At 40.0% G+C, this 18,437-nt stretch overlaps 2 protein-coding genes across 5 annotated transcripts in view; one reads left to right on the top strand and one right to left on the bottom strand.

Annotated features, from left to right (window-relative positions):
- Positions 1-4,285: 4,285 nt before the first annotated feature.
- On the top strand, positions 4,286-11,505 carry prg4a (proteoglycan 4a). The gene is made up of 14 exons (XM_005737581.2): positions 4,286-4,358; positions 4,781-4,897; positions 6,397-6,510; positions 6,998-7,066; positions 7,179-7,241; positions 7,414-7,539; positions 7,643-7,867; positions 8,008-8,112; positions 8,197-8,283; positions 9,127-9,266; positions 9,816-9,975; positions 10,306-10,386; positions 10,509-10,637; positions 11,315-11,505. Exons 1-14 carry the CDS (start codon positions 4,286-4,288, stop codon positions 11,503-11,505), a joined length of 1,680 nt encoding a protein of 559 aa, XP_005737638.2.
- A 449-nt stretch (positions 11,506-11,954) lies between these two features.
- LOC102205074 (nucleoprotein TPR-like) overlaps positions 11,955-18,437 on the bottom strand; it is a 33,263-nt gene continuing 26,780 nt past the window's right edge. The window contains exons 44-55 of one of the 4 annotated variants that reach the window (XM_005737577.1): positions 18,168-18,239; positions 17,382-17,597; positions 17,100-17,298; positions 15,802-15,998; positions 15,344-15,415; positions 15,169-15,260; positions 13,861-13,973; positions 13,668-13,766; positions 13,424-13,565; positions 13,141-13,238; positions 12,528-12,629; positions 11,955-12,293 (exon numbers count right to left, since the gene is read on the bottom strand). In XM_005737577.1, the coding sequence (XP_005737634.1) occupies positions 12,238-12,293; positions 12,528-12,629; positions 13,141-13,238; positions 13,424-13,565; positions 13,668-13,766; positions 13,861-13,973; positions 15,169-15,260; positions 15,344-15,415; positions 15,802-15,998; positions 17,100-17,298; positions 17,382-17,597; positions 18,168-18,239 (1,458 nt within the window). In that variant the 3' untranslated portion in view covers positions 11,955-12,237. The remainder of the gene's footprint in view (positions 12,294-12,527; positions 12,630-13,140; positions 13,239-13,423; positions 13,566-13,667; positions 13,767-13,860; positions 13,974-15,168; positions 15,261-15,343; positions 15,416-15,801; positions 15,999-17,099; positions 17,299-17,381; positions 17,598-18,167; positions 18,240-18,437) is intronic. The other 3 variants (XM_005737580.1, XM_005737578.1, XM_005737579.1) reach the window with 3 other exon arrangements.

Genomic DNA, 18,437 nt, shown 5'->3' with positions numbered 1-18,437 from the left:
TTCTTATACATGTAATACATTTATTACCAACCTGAGAGTTTATCCGCTGGTCATTCGACATGACGAATGACTTCTGAAGTCTTAAGTCAGCTCAAGATGCTGTAGATTCCCGTCAGTAACACTTTCGGTCCGCTAGTAGAACATAGTTGTATTAATCTGCGGTTGATTACCGGAACCGTATGTAAGTCCCAAAAAACTGAATTTTGGAACTGAAATTGAATGGTGAGAAGGGAATCTGAAATTATTCGAGAGCTAAATTTTTAAAGGATAAAATACGGTTTCAAAGCAAATGAATTCATTTTAAAAATATAAAATTAAATTTCAATTTAGGCTAATTCATATTCAGTTTTTAAAAGCATTTATTCAAGTTACAATTCAGATTCAATCCGAGCAATTCAAATTCAAATTTAACTTATTCAAATTCAGTTTCTGATGGCACAGATTTCTGCCCATAGTTTTACAGCCTTAAAACATCTATAATAATTGTAAAAAAATAAAGTTAGCTACTTCGCGGATTTCACCTATCGCGGGTTATTTTTGGAACGTAACTACTGCGATAAACGAAGGACCACTGTATTGTGTCTTGCTTCTACATTCCTTTTCTTTCCATATTTCTCTTCTCTAATCTCACTATAGATCACAATGTCGTCTGCAAACATTGGGGACTACTCCTAGACCTTATCTGTCAATCTCACAGTTGGCAATCAAAAAGGGGCATGCAGGGGCATGCAGCCTCCATCTCCCTCCATCATCACTGTTACAAAAGCTTTTTAGTCTAAAAAGTAAACTTTTTCGCTTAAAATGACAACAGCACACCATTATGAATGATTCTATAGTCCAGTTCTGTCTCAAACATCCTATTCATTATCCTAGTCCACATTTTCGTGATCATATTTTTGGGACTGATTATTACCGAGTTATGACATATCCTAATTTTACGATATTCATAAAAATGATAACTGTCATAAAATTTATAACTTCCTAAGTCATAAATCTTTTGACATGGGGCCATAAATCAGTGGTTTGACAGACAGGGCATATTATCCCTCCGTCATGGAATTAAATAAGCTTGATTTCCCTAAGGGGAATTAATAAGGCATATGACAGCAACTGAGAACCAATCAGACAAGTTTATCAAAAGGAAAACTGGATAACAAAATAAAACAGGAAATGACTAATCAGTAATAAGAACAGCACATGGACAGACAGAGTCACAGAGACTTTAGGAAAGTGCAAAAGCTGAGAAATAAGGAATCACGAAAAATAGAAAAAAATAAATAGAAATTTTATAGACCAAAACACCAACTAAACCTCAAAACCATAACACCCACACCCTTTGTGACTAGTCATTAAAGGCTCTCCTTTTCCGAGAATGATGTGTTACTGGGAAAAGCATTAAGTATTAAGAAGTCTTTTGATTTAGACAAACCAAAAGTCATTAACTTGTGTTTTTAGAAAGTGCTTAACAGATCAATAACTGTGGAATGTAAAAACTCAAATTTATCTGAAAACATAAGATATTGTCATACAAGCTTTTCACATTATATTCCTAATAAAGCTGAAGTTAAAAGTTGGAATGAGCTAATCAAACTAAGTAAACAAAGGAACACATTCCTTTCCCACTACTAAATAAACTTAAGCATGTAATTGGCTCTCACTATAAAAATGAAATAACGAGTAGGAACAAGTGAAGACAGTGAGAGGATGATACCAGGAGGGTGAGGTAATGTGAGCAGACACTGGTCAGCAGCCCACGGTCCCACCAGAGTCATTACCACTGACAGTAAAACTGAACAAAGTGAATGTGATTGGACAGGCACGATGTTCTGTCCTATGGCAGCTACAGACAGCAACAGACACATTTCTCAAGTGAACTGTCTGACTTGTATATTGTATAAGTGACAATTACATGTGCTGGATGAATGAATCAGTTATTTCTACTGCCAGATGCTCTTTAAATACATGTTTCATGATGTCTGTCTGGACTCTTGTTCCTTTACACCTAACAAGTGTGTGTGTGTTGCTCTGAACTGCCCGCCAACATGCATCCCACAGTCTGTACATGGTCACAATGTGGGGTGCTAATAAAGTTTTACGAGCTGCTTTAATCTGGCCATCTCGCCAATCACAATACCCTGAAGTAACCACATCCATCCTTGAGGGCTTATTAGAGGGCTCCCCATCACACATAATTGACTGTTCAAAATGAACCATATGAAGAAGACAGAACACATACACACATATATTCAGTGCAAAGGCCAGCAGGTGACTGTGAGCAGTGTGGGCGTGTTAATGGTGTGTTTGGTCTGGTGGAGTGACTCATTGACATTGTGTCCAACTCAGTATTGTCAAACAGAGCCTTTCTTCTACTTGAAAATAATCCCATATGTCGTTTGAATAAGCAGCTTCTTATGACCATAACGCTGTACATATAAAGAGATGGCTTCAAAAAAAGAACTGATACATCAATTGCCTACATGTAAGGGCTGTGTACAGAACTGACCTTCAATATATAATTGTATTTTATGCCTGATTAGTCCCATCCATAAGCAGGGACTTGGTCCCTGGTTAGACATGTTTTTTGGATAGATATGGGCAAACGAAAACGTCAGTGTGGCTTTTGTTGTGTTGGTTGTTAATTTATTGTCAATATTTTAGAGTAGATGTTTGCTAGTACAACAAGTATAGTTTTTGTCTGTCATAAATTCTGAATTAACAGAACTGCTAAGCACTGTGGAAATGACAAAAATCATATAATTATTTATTATAATTATTATTACCACAGTTAATTTTAAATCAAGCAATCAATTTGGAGTTTAACTAAGATATTGTGTTAACCTTTTAGTATTTACAGCCCTTTTTATACATAGTGCCATATTTTGTGAGGTTCAGAAATAATTGGACAATTGACTGATAAGCAGTTTCATAACCAGGTGAGGCTTGTTTTTCCTTATTACACTAAAGCGATAAGAGGTGTGGAGTTTATTCTAAGTGCTGAAGTTACACTTGGTCTCTGTTCGCTGCAACTCTGAATAAGAAGTTTAGAGAAATATATCTGCAAGTCAAGGCAATTAGAAATAAATCCACAGAAAGATCCAAACAGAAAAACAGTTTGTCACAAAAAAAAATCCGTTAATGGAAAACAACTTCCCAAAATTTAACCAAGTCAAGAATACTTTCAAGGAAGGAGGCATATCATTTTCAAAATCTACAATCAAGAGATAAACTGAAATACAGACGGAAACCACTGATTACACAAAGGCCAGATTAGACATTGCCAGAAAATATCTGATTTGCATTTTTTTTAAAAAGAAAAAATATCTTTTCAGATGAAATAAAGATGAACTTGTACTTGGGAAGAGAAAAGCATGGAGCACATGATCTGAAGCATACCATATAATCTGTCAAAAAATGATATAGCTGCTACCGCTATAAGCAGTGACATAATCAGTTAACACCAGTAGCCTGGTTCCTTTGGCATCCCCATCCCATAATTTTGCCTCCACCTCCACCAAAAAAATCTATTTGACTTTTATCAATTTTGTTTTACTGTAGAGCATAAATAAATAAAACTAATATGATGCAGTGCATATACATCAAACTTTAGTAAATGCCTCACCGGATGGACCCCTCTCAGTCATTTCTTCTTTTTGCCTCTGTTCATCTCCTCGTTAAAGTTACCCATATGTAGACACTTTTTATGACACGTATACCAAGTTGAACTATTTAAAATCCACCATAAAAGATTATAAAGCCACATGACATCAGTTTTGGATCAAGTACCTAAGTTGGTTGTTTGGAAAAATGTGGCCAAAAGGTCAACAGGTAGGAGTGGTATCACACGGAAGCAAATGTCTGTACAAATACTTGTAGTAAACATAGCTTCTGATTTAGTGCTCCTTTTTACTTTCAAAGTGCTTTACGGCACATTTGATCTCAAATACGTAAATATTATTTATGTTACTGGAGTAATTAATCTAATTACTTTTTACTTTAAGTCTTGAAAGACGTTACTCTGTGTAGGAGTTGATTTACTGACAGTGTAGGAAGTTTAAATGCATGTTGGCAGTTTTTAATTAGTCTGTGGGTGTACTGCCAGTGTGTGTTTGTGTGTGCTGCTAATTAAAAGTGTCCTGTTCGTGTGTGCTTTTGTCTCATATATAAGACCAACAGACAGCAGATGACAGACAGAGTAGAAGAGGCGAGGTGACACACTGAGGAGGTAACTAACTACTGATTATCTCACTTAGATCTGATCTGATATTGCTCACGGATAAAGGTGAAGATGGTGATGATGATTATATCACTGGGGCTTCTCTTTGTTGGACTTGGTATGACATCAGCTGCTGCTGGCCCAGGTATACATCAAGATTTACATTTAATCTGTTTTTCTACAATATCGTGCTGTGATGTCTAAAAGATGTCTAAACTTTTTGTTTATTGTCGGAGAATGCACTTACTAAAACAGTTAACATCCTCAGATCTCTAGTTATGTACCTAGCATGCCATGTTTATCTGTCTACAGTTTTCTAGCTATGTACCTAAAATATCAAATCACTCCACTGGCAATTCCTTGGATGCATCCTTTTTGATCTTCTAATATCCAGTAATGCATTTGTCCTGTTTTGCGCTGTATCATTTTGCATTTTACAAAGAGAAATCTTAAATAATGTCTCTACTATGCATAATATAAAAATGCTAATAAAGAATACTGAACCCAATAACTATAAAATAGATAGAAATTAAATTATGACTCAAGTCACATTTCTTCTGTCTTCAGGCAGCTGTGTGGGTCGATGCGGTGAGGTTTTCAACAGAGGCTGGCAGTGTAAGTGTGACTTCAGCTGCCTGCAACATAATGAGTGCTGCCAGGACTTTGAGGCTACATGCACCATCGGTGAGACAGATACAATAACAGCCTAAAAAAACAAAGCTTAAAAACATACAAGTCTACACATTTTACACGTCTTCTTTTTGTAGACGAGTATTAAGATACAACACAGATGAATAAAAACAGAAAAACTACTCGATGTGGAAGCAGTGAATCTATTATTGCTGTTTTCTCCAAAAGTTGAATCTGGACGTAGTGTTTTGTAGGAGAAACATTTCGTCACTCATCCAGTGACTTCTTCAGTCTCAGCTGACTGCAGGTTTCCCCAAATCTTATAAACAGTAAATTTGCATAGTGACTGAAACCAGCCCACTGAAGGAACAATGGACTGGGAGGTCAGTTACTTAATCATAATTGTGCAAATTCTCATGACCATTGATCAACAACCACTGACCAAAACCCACTGATCAAAGACCACTGATCAATGGCCATGAGCACCATTCACAGAGAGTTGGGGAATGGCTGCAATCACAGCATTGTAAGATGGCGAAAGATGTACCCTTATTGTTGTTGTGTTAGATTAACTCACTTACTTATCTTTAAGTTATCTGTTTCTGTAAGCTGTTTTGATTTTCTTTTTTTTTCTTTTTTTGTGTTTGCATGTTTCTTCCTGAAGCCCACAAATGCTTCAAGCTTGTTTTGGGCTCTATGGATCTTTTGTTTTTCCTGTTATGTTTCTTCTGTTTGCTGTATTAATTACTACAGAACACAACTATTTGTTTGGGTTTGTTTTATTTTGCGATATGTCCTCCTCTTTCTGTTTGTTTAGTAGCTATTTTCATGGAAACACAATGTTTCTAATTGTTTTGTTCTAGAGCTTTCTTCTGTTATACTTTACATTTTGGTTTGTTATTTGTGTTAAATTTTATAGCTGTTTAGAGGTTTCTTTCCAAAGAACTGTTCTTTTCACCTAGTTGCTTCAACTTTGATGATTTCTTTTGTCCCTCTATATATACTTATCAATATTTTTAAGCTAACTGTTTCTTTGATATGATGATATGTTTAGTTGGACAACAAGTCCAACACTGGCACCAGCCAAATACAAAATATAGTTATCTGTTATACTGGCAGTTTATTTATTCATTTTTAAACCAAAAGAATAATATAATGAAAAGCTATGCTGCATTTTGCTGTAACGTAACGGGCACTAAGCATCTGTCCAGCTGCTATGTTTGACCTAAATGCACAAACAGTGATGGATTTTTTGTGTGCAGTGTTCTATTATATATTACTCCCTTATTATCGAAGTGAAACGTTCTTAAAAGAATGAGTGACAGAAAATAGGATATTTTATATGACTTCAAACGGTTGAAAAGTTTACTGGTTGGAAGACAAGTGCATGATTGTCTGAAAGTAAAACACGAGATGCTAATTTTTCAGTGGTGTGTCTTTTTCTTATCTTATTAAATCCCATGGCAGATAGAATATCACGGCTTTAAATTTCAAGCCAGTCGAAGCAATGTGCTGTCCTGTGATGACATGCTCCTCTCTGTCTGTGTTTTCAGCACAGTCATGTCAGGGTCGCTGTGGTGAGGTCTTCCGACGTGGTAAGCTGTGCGAATGTGATCCACTGTGTGTCCTCTACAACACCTGTTGCCATGACTACAAATTGAACTGCAGTAAGTATCCACAGTCACGGCTGCAACTGCATAGACTGTCCCATTTCCCAACTCATCTGAACTTGTAGGCCTTTAAGGACAAATGTTATTTCACATGCGATTTGAGCAGATGCTGCATCCTAGATGCATGAAAGAGCGTTTCCGCAGGTCCTTCCTCCCTGCAGCTGTCAGACTGCACAATCAGAACTGCTCCCAACAATCATAGATGTTGCAATCAACCGATTCGCACTACAACCTGTGTTTGCCTCTTATCTGTAGTTAATTTTATTTAATTTAATAACGGTACAGTACTCTGTTTATAGTAACCATTGTCCTTAATGTAAATATGTAAGAAAGAAAAATTGTGTATGTTTCTGTTCTGTGTACTGTTTGTTTGTAATGTGTCTTTCTGGCTGCTGTTAAAACCAAATTTCCCCTTGTGGGACAAAGAAAGGATTATTCTATTCTATTCTAATTTCTAGTTTTTCATTTTTCTCTGTGTTGACAGATGCCACAGTGCCACTCTCACCAGAGTCATATCGCGGCAGGTTCCAGTCTCTAAGGGCCACAGCTTCAGGTATGCCTGTAGTCAGTTACTACAGACATCAATACAAGAATGTTCCTAATGCTTTCATTACAGTTCCTGGTATCTTATTTTAAGCCTTTCTGCTCTGTTTTATCGACCTCAGGAAAGCGGAAATCCCAGAGGAACAGGAAATCCTCCAATAGTGAGAGTGAGGAATATTTCACAGGTGAATGCAGTTCAAATATTACTGAATATTTGCCAGTACTGAATCTGGGAACAGCCCTTACTCTGTCCAAAACTGACAAAGCACAAGCAATGCTAAATCCTTCCATCATTAGCTTCCTTTAAAAGAGTAACAAAAATGAATAATAATGCTGCATTACCGTTGTTGTATGTAGGAAGAGGCCGCTGCCCAGAGCACCTTGGGGCTCAGTGTCAGGGTTCTTCAGGCCTCCTCAACTCACTGACTGTTGGCTTATCTGACTCCACCCCTTCTGCTGTATCAGCCAATCAGCTACAACATGGTTTGGACTACTTTCTTTCTTTCGTAACTTAGTTTTCTTAAATGAGCAAAATGCAGGTTTGATTAATGGTCATTAAAGGTAATGTCTCTCATTCCTCCTGTAGGTGTGAGTAGCATGCCTGTTGGCCTGCTGCCTGGGATAGTCCCTTCCTCTCACAGCAGAGCTCCATACTCACCAGCACCAAGCTCATCTCTGCCCATCAATAATGCTCCGTCTCTGGGCATTGGTGCTCCAGTGAGCCCCCTGGCTCATGGAGCTGTTGGCAGTAAACTGGATGCCCAGCTTGTGTTATCCCCTGGGGGAGCTGCTTCATCTATGCTTAGTCAAGGTTTATTTAACAGAAATTATTTCATAATTGTAGATGAACCAAGATTTTTGCAACTTGTTTTAGGTTCATTAAAACAAGTTGTTCAAAAACAATTCCCAACATACTACAGTACACAGCAATGCCGTTCTTTGTGCTCATAGGCCTTGGTGTTCCAGCAGGTTCCAGACCCAGCACTCTTCAAGATGTATTACAGGGCTTGGGGCATGGAGGATCTGAAGGACGAGGATCTGAAGGACCAGGAACAGGTAAGCAGCTGAAGGTGCCCTGTGGTTGTGGGTGTGTTTAATAAGCTTCTTCTAAATTACATAAAAATGTATGTGTGCGTGCAGGGGTCTTTGCTGATGTCGACCTATGCAGCCATTCTCCCATCAATGGACTGACAGCGCTCATTAACGGGACCATTCTGGTATTTAAAGGTGAGTGCTGTGACTGTCAAATTATGGCTAGGCGTGAGGGGGTTAGGGTTAATATGCTCTGTAGCTGTGCTGGGCAAACTATATCCTCTGCCAATATATGCTGTGAAGTTTAGTGACTGCAGGTTGTTGCAAGCATGCAACAGTTTTTTCATTTGGATTAATGTTAGCATATTAGCTATAGACTGCCCATGTATATATCATACATTATGATGTTATCAATTCATTTATAGGTTCTGCATTTTGAAGCATCAGCATTAGCATTTTTAGCCATGTTGCTCTTTGGAGCAAGAAATGACCGTTCTTAGAAGAGAAGGCAGAGTGTTTGCAAGTTGGTTAGCAGGCTAAATCAAATAACTGTGTGTGTGTGTGTGTGTGTATACAGTTATACATCTGTGTTTGTGTGAGCTAATTAGTGCCAAGTAACAGACTGATAACATATCTATACTATTTTCTGAGAAATTCAATTTAACTTTCTCCAAAAGGCACAAACACAGCAAACAGCAGCCTAGTAGACAGGTAGTGACTACAGCTGACTATGTTGACACAGCTATCAATCAAAGCAGCCACACCTCCAACTTTAACTCTTAGCAAAATCCAGATTCTTAAACAAACAAATAAAAAGATGTACTAGGTTGTACACCTGCTTTGTAATGCTTTAAAGTTTGGTGTTTTAATACAAAGTGATTGAGCAGAGTGATTTACTTTGAGAGTTGGTCTCAAGTGGCCAGAATTTTATTTATTTTGATAATTACAGGTTGGCACTTGGACAGTGATATTATGCAATGTGATTTACAGGTTATGTGATATGCCTGATATGTGTATGTATGTTTGTGTGTGTTGCAGGCGAGTTATTCTGGTCCGTTGATCCCATCAGCCGCTCTGTGGGTCAGCCACAAAGTATCACAGACACTTTGGGCATCTCATCTCCCATCGACACCATCTTCACACGTGCCAACTGCCAAGGAAACACCTACATTATCAAGGTATAGATATCACTAGAATCCATCACAGTATCACAACTAAAGCTAAGGGCAGCTTTAGTCTAAAGTGCGTGTTGTGATACCACAGCGTCAGCAACAGCACTGAGAACACAGCATAGTCATCAAACAACAAAGCATTGATCATTGTGTGAAATGAGGAGGCCGAGTGTAAGTGGGTTGCAAAGCAGCTTGTATAGGCACACTAACTTTGAGCAGACTAAAACTGCTTAATCAAAGCACTCCATACGAGATTAGATGTGTAGAATATCATCTGAGCCAGACCACCTTTGTGGATAATCTATAAGCATCATCCTGGACGCTTTCATTAAAGTTTTGAGGTTTAAAAGTCAGAATCTGACGTTTTAAACTAAATACAACAGTTGCTTACCACATTGAAAGGGGATAGTTTTCAGTACTGGATTACTGTACCATGACCTTTTACAGCAACTAGCTATATGAATACAACAAGGGGGAATCATAGTGGAAGAGCAGTCCTAGAAGCACCCTCTGTGCTGATGGATGTTGGATGTATTAATCACTCTTTGTCTCCAGGGGGACCAGTACTGGCGTTTAGATGGGAACATGGTGATGGAGCCGGGTTACCCCAAACCTCTGGTCTCAGAATTCCCTGGTTTGACAGGACACATCAGTGCTGCACTGGCAGTGCCGGCCACCAGGAGCAAACCAGAAACTGTGTACTTCTTTAAGAATGGTGAGGAACAAAGACAGACCCAAAATAACTCCACTGTCATGGTGCCAATGCTAGTGCCCAATTTAACAGTTTTCACACACTGTAAGTGCCACCCCCCACATACCACAAAATTGATGGTCCCCAGAGATGAAGCCAGTGACATCATTGGTTATGGCAGGGGCTACAGTAACAGTGTCATTATTTTATTTTATTTATTTATGGCAGATTCAACCTTGCACTTAGATTAAATATAAACACAATTAAACAGTATATAAAAGCCTATATAAAACTGAACAAAACATACAGGTAGAATGAATCAATAGTAATGAGATCTCTGTATTTGTCCACTAGGAGAAATTTTGCAGAGCTTCACATTCCCACCAGACAGCATTCCTTCCTGCAGCAAGAAACCAAGAAATTCCATGAATACTGGTTTGTAGCTCAACAAATTATTTAAATTCTGTTCCTTTTAGCTTTAAAGAGCTGGTAACCATATTGGACTAAGTGGTCCTGTGCTTTTTAATACCATGCTATTTTTTATTTCTGACATTCAGGAGTTCTTCTGGGTGGAGAGATCAACATCAAAGTGTCTCTGAAGGGATTTCCCACCCCCATCACCTCGGCTCTGTCCATGACCAGCCCTCAGGGGAGCGGCAGATACCATCACTACGTCTTCTCTGGACGTAAGAACAATCAGAGCATTTTGTTTATACACATTAAGTTTTAATAGCGGTAGAGATTACACATCGTCTCATCTTTGTTGGTTCAGTCCATAGCCTGTATATAAAAGGTGTACCTGGCCACCACGAAATCATCCAGTGAATAAGATGTAGTGCTAACAACATGCCAAAAGTTTGGGGGACCATTATTTCTCCTTGTGTGAATCTTTTCTAAAACACGGTTTGTCCTTCCCCTCCTTAAAAGCAGGACATTACAACTGTGTCCACAGTGAATGACCACTATTGATCAGAGGTGGCCTACTACACCAGCTATCAACTACCTGCAGTCTTAAGATCCCTACCCAGACATTTTAAGCCTCCACCACATGGAACCTTAATGATGGCAGGATAAGGTCTCAAAAAGAACCTTGGCATCTTAATGGACTTTCAATGAATTCATTTATAGTTTTGTAGCCACAGTTTTATCTTTAGGCAAAAAGACCCGGTCGTTGTTAAAACAAAAATGTAACTAGAGCAACAGCCTTGGAGGAACATCACCATGACACTGTGATAAGCAGTATAAGTTCATATGTTAATTTTGTATTCATTGTCTCCTCTACTGCCCCAATGTAGGCAGATATAGCCATAAATACTGCATCAGCAAAGTAACTAAACTCACACCTGTTCTGTCATCTCTGCAGCTCTCTTCTTCAGCATCCAGATTTCAGGCGACCTGCCAGTGCTGACCAAGCCTGATCCATCTGCATCCTTTGCACCTTTGCCCATCCTCAGCCAAACTACTGTGGCAACCAGTTCTGCAAACATGGCTGGCCAGAACACGGTCCTTCCCCAGCCAGCCAACTCTATCAGAGTTTGGCTGCGCTGTCCTTAGGAAAGTCCTGCAGGAGACCTGTTGTGTTTTCTTTGTTAACGCGCAAAAAAAAGGCTCATAATAAATAAGTCTGCTGCTGATTTTCCTCATACATTAATATGACATTTATAATATCTGGAAGGGTCAAATAAATACCATCACAAAAGTCTACACATGTTAACCATATGAGTGTATATCCAGCACAACACCACATATTCTATGGTGGGTTTAAGTTATTCTACCCATCATGAACTGCAACATAACCCTTAAGGATTATCTAAAGCCAGCCCACAGTTTGAGGAAAAAGAAGTGTAATTCACAGCTATTTTCATTAAAAGTGGATTCCAGTGCTTGTCTCCACTGATACAAAACAAAAGCAAAACACGTGGAGCAATTTTATTATTTGATCAATTCAAAAGAAATATTTCTGGCATTGTTTAGATAATTGATCTTTGTGTCCTCCACTACATCCTTCCAAAATATTCTTCATTTTATAAATAAAAAGCATCCCATGACACTGCTGCTCCTCATATTTCCACTTTATTATTAAAACACATGTATAAACAACCAAAGATCAGAGGACAAAAAAAGAAATAAACTAACAAAATAACAGAATCAGAAGTCACACACCTGTCAGATCTCTCCAGTAATAGTCAGATTTTACGTGGACCTAAAATGTATTGACATTAAATTTGTTGCCCTGTTTATGTTTTACTGAATAAGATGATTAAGTCTTCACTGGTGATATCTTCATTAGGAGATTCCTCCTCTTCCCAGAGATCCTCCCCTCCCTTCTCGAGAGAACGTTCCTGAAATATTAGCGAAAGACGACAAAAAAAAAATGTGTGAGGCGATCAGTGAGATACCATATTGTCACTCTTCTTGTTCCCTGAGTGTAATGCTGCTTAATGCACTTCAATAAACTGCTTTATCATTTAAAACTACAGGACTTGAGTCAGTTCTGTGAGTGTACACTATATTCTCACAGGCAGAGGTTAACAACCATCCCAGAAGGATAGTCCTTTAAAGCTTTGACACCTTACCTCTGCGGCTGATTAGTCTCACTCCTCGAGGTCCTGTGCTTGACAGGCTGCTCACCAGAGGCTGACTGGCCACTGTGTGACGCTGCGTCATATTGCTTGTGTCTGTAATCAAAGAAGGGAAATAAAAAACATCACACAAGAGTTTGTGCACATATGAAAGCTTTAGCTGACGAGTTCAGTTTAGCAAAAATGTTGCTTGCTTTGCTTTTCAATGTCTTTCATTAGCAAAATAATGGAATTCCCTTTCAGACTAATGAGCTAATATATTAAACATTTAATTAAATTGACAGGAGAAAAAAAAAAGGACTGCTAATAAGTGTTGTTGGGCTTTAAAGGTTCTATAAGTCTGCACCATGGATTATATATGGACTAAGCATGGAAACAGACACAATGCACTGGGCTGAAAAATGAAGGCAGCACAAACTCAAAAAACTGCAGTTCCTCTGATTCGCTTTCGAAGCTTCAGGCTGGTCCTCATAGATTCCCAATGTTCAAATGTCCAATTTTACAGCATTAAAAGTACATTAATTGAGGACAGTTTTCACCTTTATAACAACTTTGCACAGGATATGGTTGCTTTGACATCTATCGGTCAGTAAACAGAATACATTACCAGGGTCTTGGCTGGTAGATGGCAGTGACGCATCATCGCTTTGCTGTCCTGCTGATTCCATGTCTGTCTGACTCTCCAGGGTAGACTCAATTCCAGGGCTGGAAACACATCCACAATCAGAGAAAACTTCCAGCGGTGTCAGGTTTAAAATAAAAGTCAACATTTCTCTCACAAATCTATTTTAACACCATGTGAAAAGCTTCTTTTTTAGATTTTTATGAGTCCAAAAAATAATTTGACAGTAAATCCTACATAAATTAAAACTGAAAACTTAAAAGCTCACCCCTCCACTTCCTGCTCCATGAACACCTCATCTCCATCATCTGTAGCAGCAGCCATTCCAGTAGAGGCAGTTACCATGGGAACTGACTGGGACGCCATGTTGTCACTGCTGTCTGAGGGCAGGGATTCAGTGAAGACTGTCACTGATGAAACAGAGACACAGGGAATACTGAGCTTTTGAGCCCAAGAGCTGGACAGCGCCGACTGAGGAAATCTCGTCTTCGGGGTTTGTGCGTTTTTCTCACCTGGTGCAGCCACTTGTAAAGGTGTGGTGGGGACACTCCTTCCTCCTCCATCTTCATCATGAGCAGCCAGAAACAGAGGAGATTCATACATACCGAGACCTACATACAGATTTAGTTTGACACAAAAAAATGAATGTTTTAACTCGAGTATCAGACTGCATGCACAAGTTACAATTAAGCGTTTGTGCAGTACCTCCTTGAGAAGCCAGCTGTCCCAGGTCAGAGTGTGAGGCTGAAGTCTGTGGCAGCAGATCTTCAGGGGGTCCAAACCTGAATCTGGTGGACAGACCTGCTACCTGAGGTGAGCTGGAGATCAAAAACATCTGCTTAAACACGTGTTAAAATGCATCTTTTCAGCAGCCCACATTTGTAGTCTCCTTTGCCTTCTCTGCATGTTTCACTCAAGAACACATGTTTCATCTGCAGCTTCCTTCTAGAATTAGTTGCTGCAATTAGAGAAAGAAAAAAAATCCCCTACAAAAGTGCTAAAATTGGCCACTTGAATGCTTTTCTAAAAGGAAATCACTTCTCTCTGCCATTTTAAACTAGTTTTGTACCAGGTTGCAGTTTTCCCCTCTAAAAGGTTAAATTGCTTTTAACTTATTTACCTGGTTGCTGGAAATACGGACACTGTAACTGACAGGTTTCTCTACACAGGGAGCAGCAGACCACTGTCTGTTCTGTCTCCATGAAAATCTCACCTCAAAAATCCCTGAGTTAATAAATCTATAATGAGTCTGAGATCTTATCATATCTAGAAACAGTCCAGTTAAGACACAAAATAACGGGGTGAAGGAAAGTTAAAGTGAAGCAGTGGAGTAAAGTATGAGAATCTTTAGTGCGTGATGGACTATCACACTGACTCATACCTTAAAAACAGTAGATTGTGTGAAGTTGGTCTTTTGCCCTAAACTAGATTATTCTTTATTTTGCTTTCAGAAAACATAGGGATCCTAATATTGTGTCCATTGAATTAAAATATGAGGCCTAAACAACAGGTTCTGGGAACCAGCCTTGAATCAATTTATATTTGTCCCATCTCCTCTCAAAGATCAACTTATTGACCAAACTCTAGACCACTTCTGACTCTATAAAGTAGTCCCTTTATGACTTGCACTTTGAGCTTCTCTGTCACAGTAGAGTATCATCCAGAGCTCAACTGAAATATTTTGAAATAGTTTCCTTACTTTAACATCTTGAGGCATCGGAGGCCGAACAACCTGAGCTTATTGTGTTCCAGCCCACAGTGCATTGAAAGCAATGCGAGTTTCTTCCATACAAACACAAAAGTCACCTTTCAACCACTATATTCACTAGATTTGCCTCTCTGAAACTTAATCCTCTTTAAAATAAATAAATAAATAAATAAATAAAGTTCCAGGATAATATACAGAATCTTATACAGCGATCTACAAACATCAGCCATGATGGAAGACATTATGAGCCAGGTGTGTGTGTGTGTGTGTGTGTGTGTGTGTGTGTGTGTGTGTCTCTCTCTTACTGTATAGCCTCAGCAAAACCATCAGTACGATGTGGAACAACCAGAGTGGGAGTACTGGGAACCATTCTGTCATCATCATCAAAGAAAGGCTGCTGACAACACACAGGCACATTTAGGCTAGCTGATCCACAGAAACTGAATAATATGGTCAAAGTTCACAACACACATCTCTTACCATACTGCCTATTCCAGGAGTCAGCTGAGGTCCACGTCCTGACGATGGTCTGCGCAGCTGAGAGGCCTGTCTCTGATTCACACACAGACACCATTACTGTCAGAGTGCTGCTTTCTTCTCCTCTTATATTTCCATGTAATGATTTTACCATTCACTATTGATCGGTATTATTAATCAGTCTTTGCTGATTGGCATTGTGATTTCAGGTGGCTTTATATAACACCAAATAACTGGACAGTATATGTATTAATTTGACTTACTTAAAACTCCCAGATGAATCTAAACAAAACGCTTTTGGCATCTTTCTACTAAACTCTTAATTAAACTGCATCACTCATTTAGCCGATGTGGATAACAAACCTGCCTCCTGTTCATGATAAGTAAGCGCACTCCAAATCCAAAACATATATTTTGAAGGGAACAACAATAAAAAAAAGAAATGTCTGTTAGGTTATCACCTGTGTTTGTGGGGGACCCAGCTCAGGAGCAGGAGGCTGGATGTAGAGGCGAGGTGGGAGTGGGTGTGGGGGCCTTCGTGTGTGTGGCATCCGGGGTGTGAGGGAGGATGAGGAAGGTGAGGGGGCAGAGGTTGGAGGAAGGTGTAAAGGGTCTCTAGGGTGGTCGGACTCTGATGGGGCATCACCGCTGCCTTCACCTGGAAGAGATGAGTGTCAGGTTGCGATTTTGAGAGAAGCATGCATGAAATGAGATGTCTGTGAAGGTTCTCAGTCATCCAGGTCATCGTAGTCAAAGGAGCTTGCAAAGAAAAGCGTCTGGACTTCTTTAAGTTGCTTGAAGACGTTTCACCTCTCATCCGAGAAGCTTCTTCAGTTCTAAGGTCAAATGGTGGCGAGTCCCAGATATAAACCTAGTGGGAGTATCCCCCCACAGAGGGACAAAAGGACCCCCTGATGATCCTCTAATCGCCTGAGCCAAGGTGTGAAACTGGGCGTGGGTCCCAATCAGCCAGAGTTTCGGGTGTGTTCATTGTGAAACCTGGCCCCACCTTGTCATGCGAATTCCTGAGGTCAGATGGCCCAGGATGTGAGTGGGCATTAAGGCGTCTGGGGAGGGAACTCAAAACTGGATTATAGATGGCAGAGAGTTGGTGTCGTAAACCCCCGCCTCTGTTCAAAGATGGTCGCTCACAGTGGACATAGATGGCTTCTTTCACTCCTCTTTCAAACCATCTGTCCTCTCTGTCCAAAATGTGAACATTGGCATCCTCGAAAGAGAGTCCTTTATCCTTAAGATGCAGATGGACTGCTGAGTCTTGTCCTGTGGAGGTGGCTCTTCTGTGTTGTGCCATGCGTTTGTGAAGTGGCTGTTTGGTCTCTCCAATGTAGATCTATAATCTATAATCTATAATCCATCTATAATCCAGTTTTGAGTTCCCTCCCCAGACACCTTAATGCCCACTCACATCCTGGGCCATCTGACCTCAGGAATTCGCATGATAAGGTGGGGCCAGGTTTCACAATGAACTCACCCGAAACTCTGGCTGATTGGGACCCACACCCAGTTTCACACCTTGGCTCAGGCGATTAGAGGATCATCAGGGGGTCCTTTTGTCCCTCTGTGGGGGGTTACTCCCACTAGGTTTATATCTGGGACTCGCCACCATTTGACCTTAGAACTGAAGAAGCTTCTCGGATGAGAGGTGAAACGTCTTCAAGTAACTTAAAGAAGTCCAGACGCTTTTCTTTGCAAGCTCCTTTGACCATGAAATGAGATGTAAGCTGGCCTTGGTGCTCACCACTGGCTGTTGGCTCACTGGGGTGCTGTGAGCCTGAGGGTGCTCCACACACACTCTCCTCAGTGTTAGTGCCTTCTGTCAGTTCCTCCCGCCTCTGCTCTTCGGCCTCTCCGCTGTCCTCGTTACTTTCCTCTCCCGCTCTCATTCCGCTGTCAGCAGCATCATTGTCATCTTCATCATCATCCTCATCCTCTTTATACTAACAGACAAAGTTAGAAATTAACACCTGCCATTAGATTAAAACTCAAAACATTTGCATAAGGTAGTGACAAGCAGCAGCACCTCATCATCTTCTTCTTCCTCCTCTTCCTCCTCCTCCTTCTCCTCTCCATCTTTACTCTCGCGGCTCTCGCTGTCGGTGTCGATCACAATCACATCTCGGATGATGGCAGAGCCCTGGGAGGACATCAGGTCAGTGGGAACGGACTGGGACACGCCCTCTTCCTCACTTTCCTTGTCGTCCCCCGATAAGACTGGGAAGCTCTGTTCTGGGAGCTCCTACATCCCAAACATAAAAATCAGGTCTTATCACACACCTTTGCAGGCCTGTTTGTGTTCATATGCAAACAATCTGACAAGACATTTCAGTTGTGTGAGCCTTTTTATTTTTTAATGTGCGCTTTATATTCCAACATCATAGCATCATGCAAGTGTTTAAGGTAAATATCCTCTGCATACCCGATTTTGAACAAGATGTGCAGAATAGATGCAAATCACACCCACTGCATGTTACAACTTACACAAGACAGCTTTTAGTCACCCATTTCAGAAATACGGTTTATAATTGTGAATTGTTCACCATGCTGTACATCTGAAATCTTAAATGTAACTTGGCAGTGGAAAGATGAACCAAAGGCCTGAATACTGTGTTTCTGAAGAAACTATCCAGAAGCAGCCTTTTCATTGGCTAGAGCTGGAAAATCAGGTAAAGTAGCTGCTTTCAAAAGCATCTCTGCATTTAGAAATCAGCAGAGATAACTAGCTATCAGCTAACGACTAACTTTAAGTTCTATGGTCATATGACAACCAACATTTACTTGAACCAGAAGAGTTGACTTGACAACAGACCTGATTATCATCTGGTGAATCCTGCCGTTCTTCATCTCTGAGCTCTCCTTCCATCTCCTCATCACCTTCCACCTGAAACACACCAAGGGCCATAGTTTGACTTACATTTATTAAACACACACAGACAACAAAACAACTGATAATGTCGTGCCAAGCTTTTGAGGTTTTGACACAACAGATTAAAATGGCTCCTACTGCAGATATCGAATAGGAAGCTCTGGACTTTTCTTCGTGACATCAGTTAAAATTCCCAGACTTTCATCAGTTTGC

The sequence above is a fragment of the Pundamilia nyererei genome, unplaced genomic scaffold (assembly GCF_000239375.1).
Source record: "Pundamilia nyererei isolate P.nyererei 1_Seehausen unplaced genomic scaffold, PunNye1.0 scaffold00077, whole genome shotgun sequence".
Taxonomy (NCBI): Eukaryota; Metazoa; Chordata; class Actinopteri; order Cichliformes; family Cichlidae; genus Pundamilia; species Pundamilia nyererei.
This window is presented reverse-complemented; position numbering and strand designations above follow the sequence as displayed.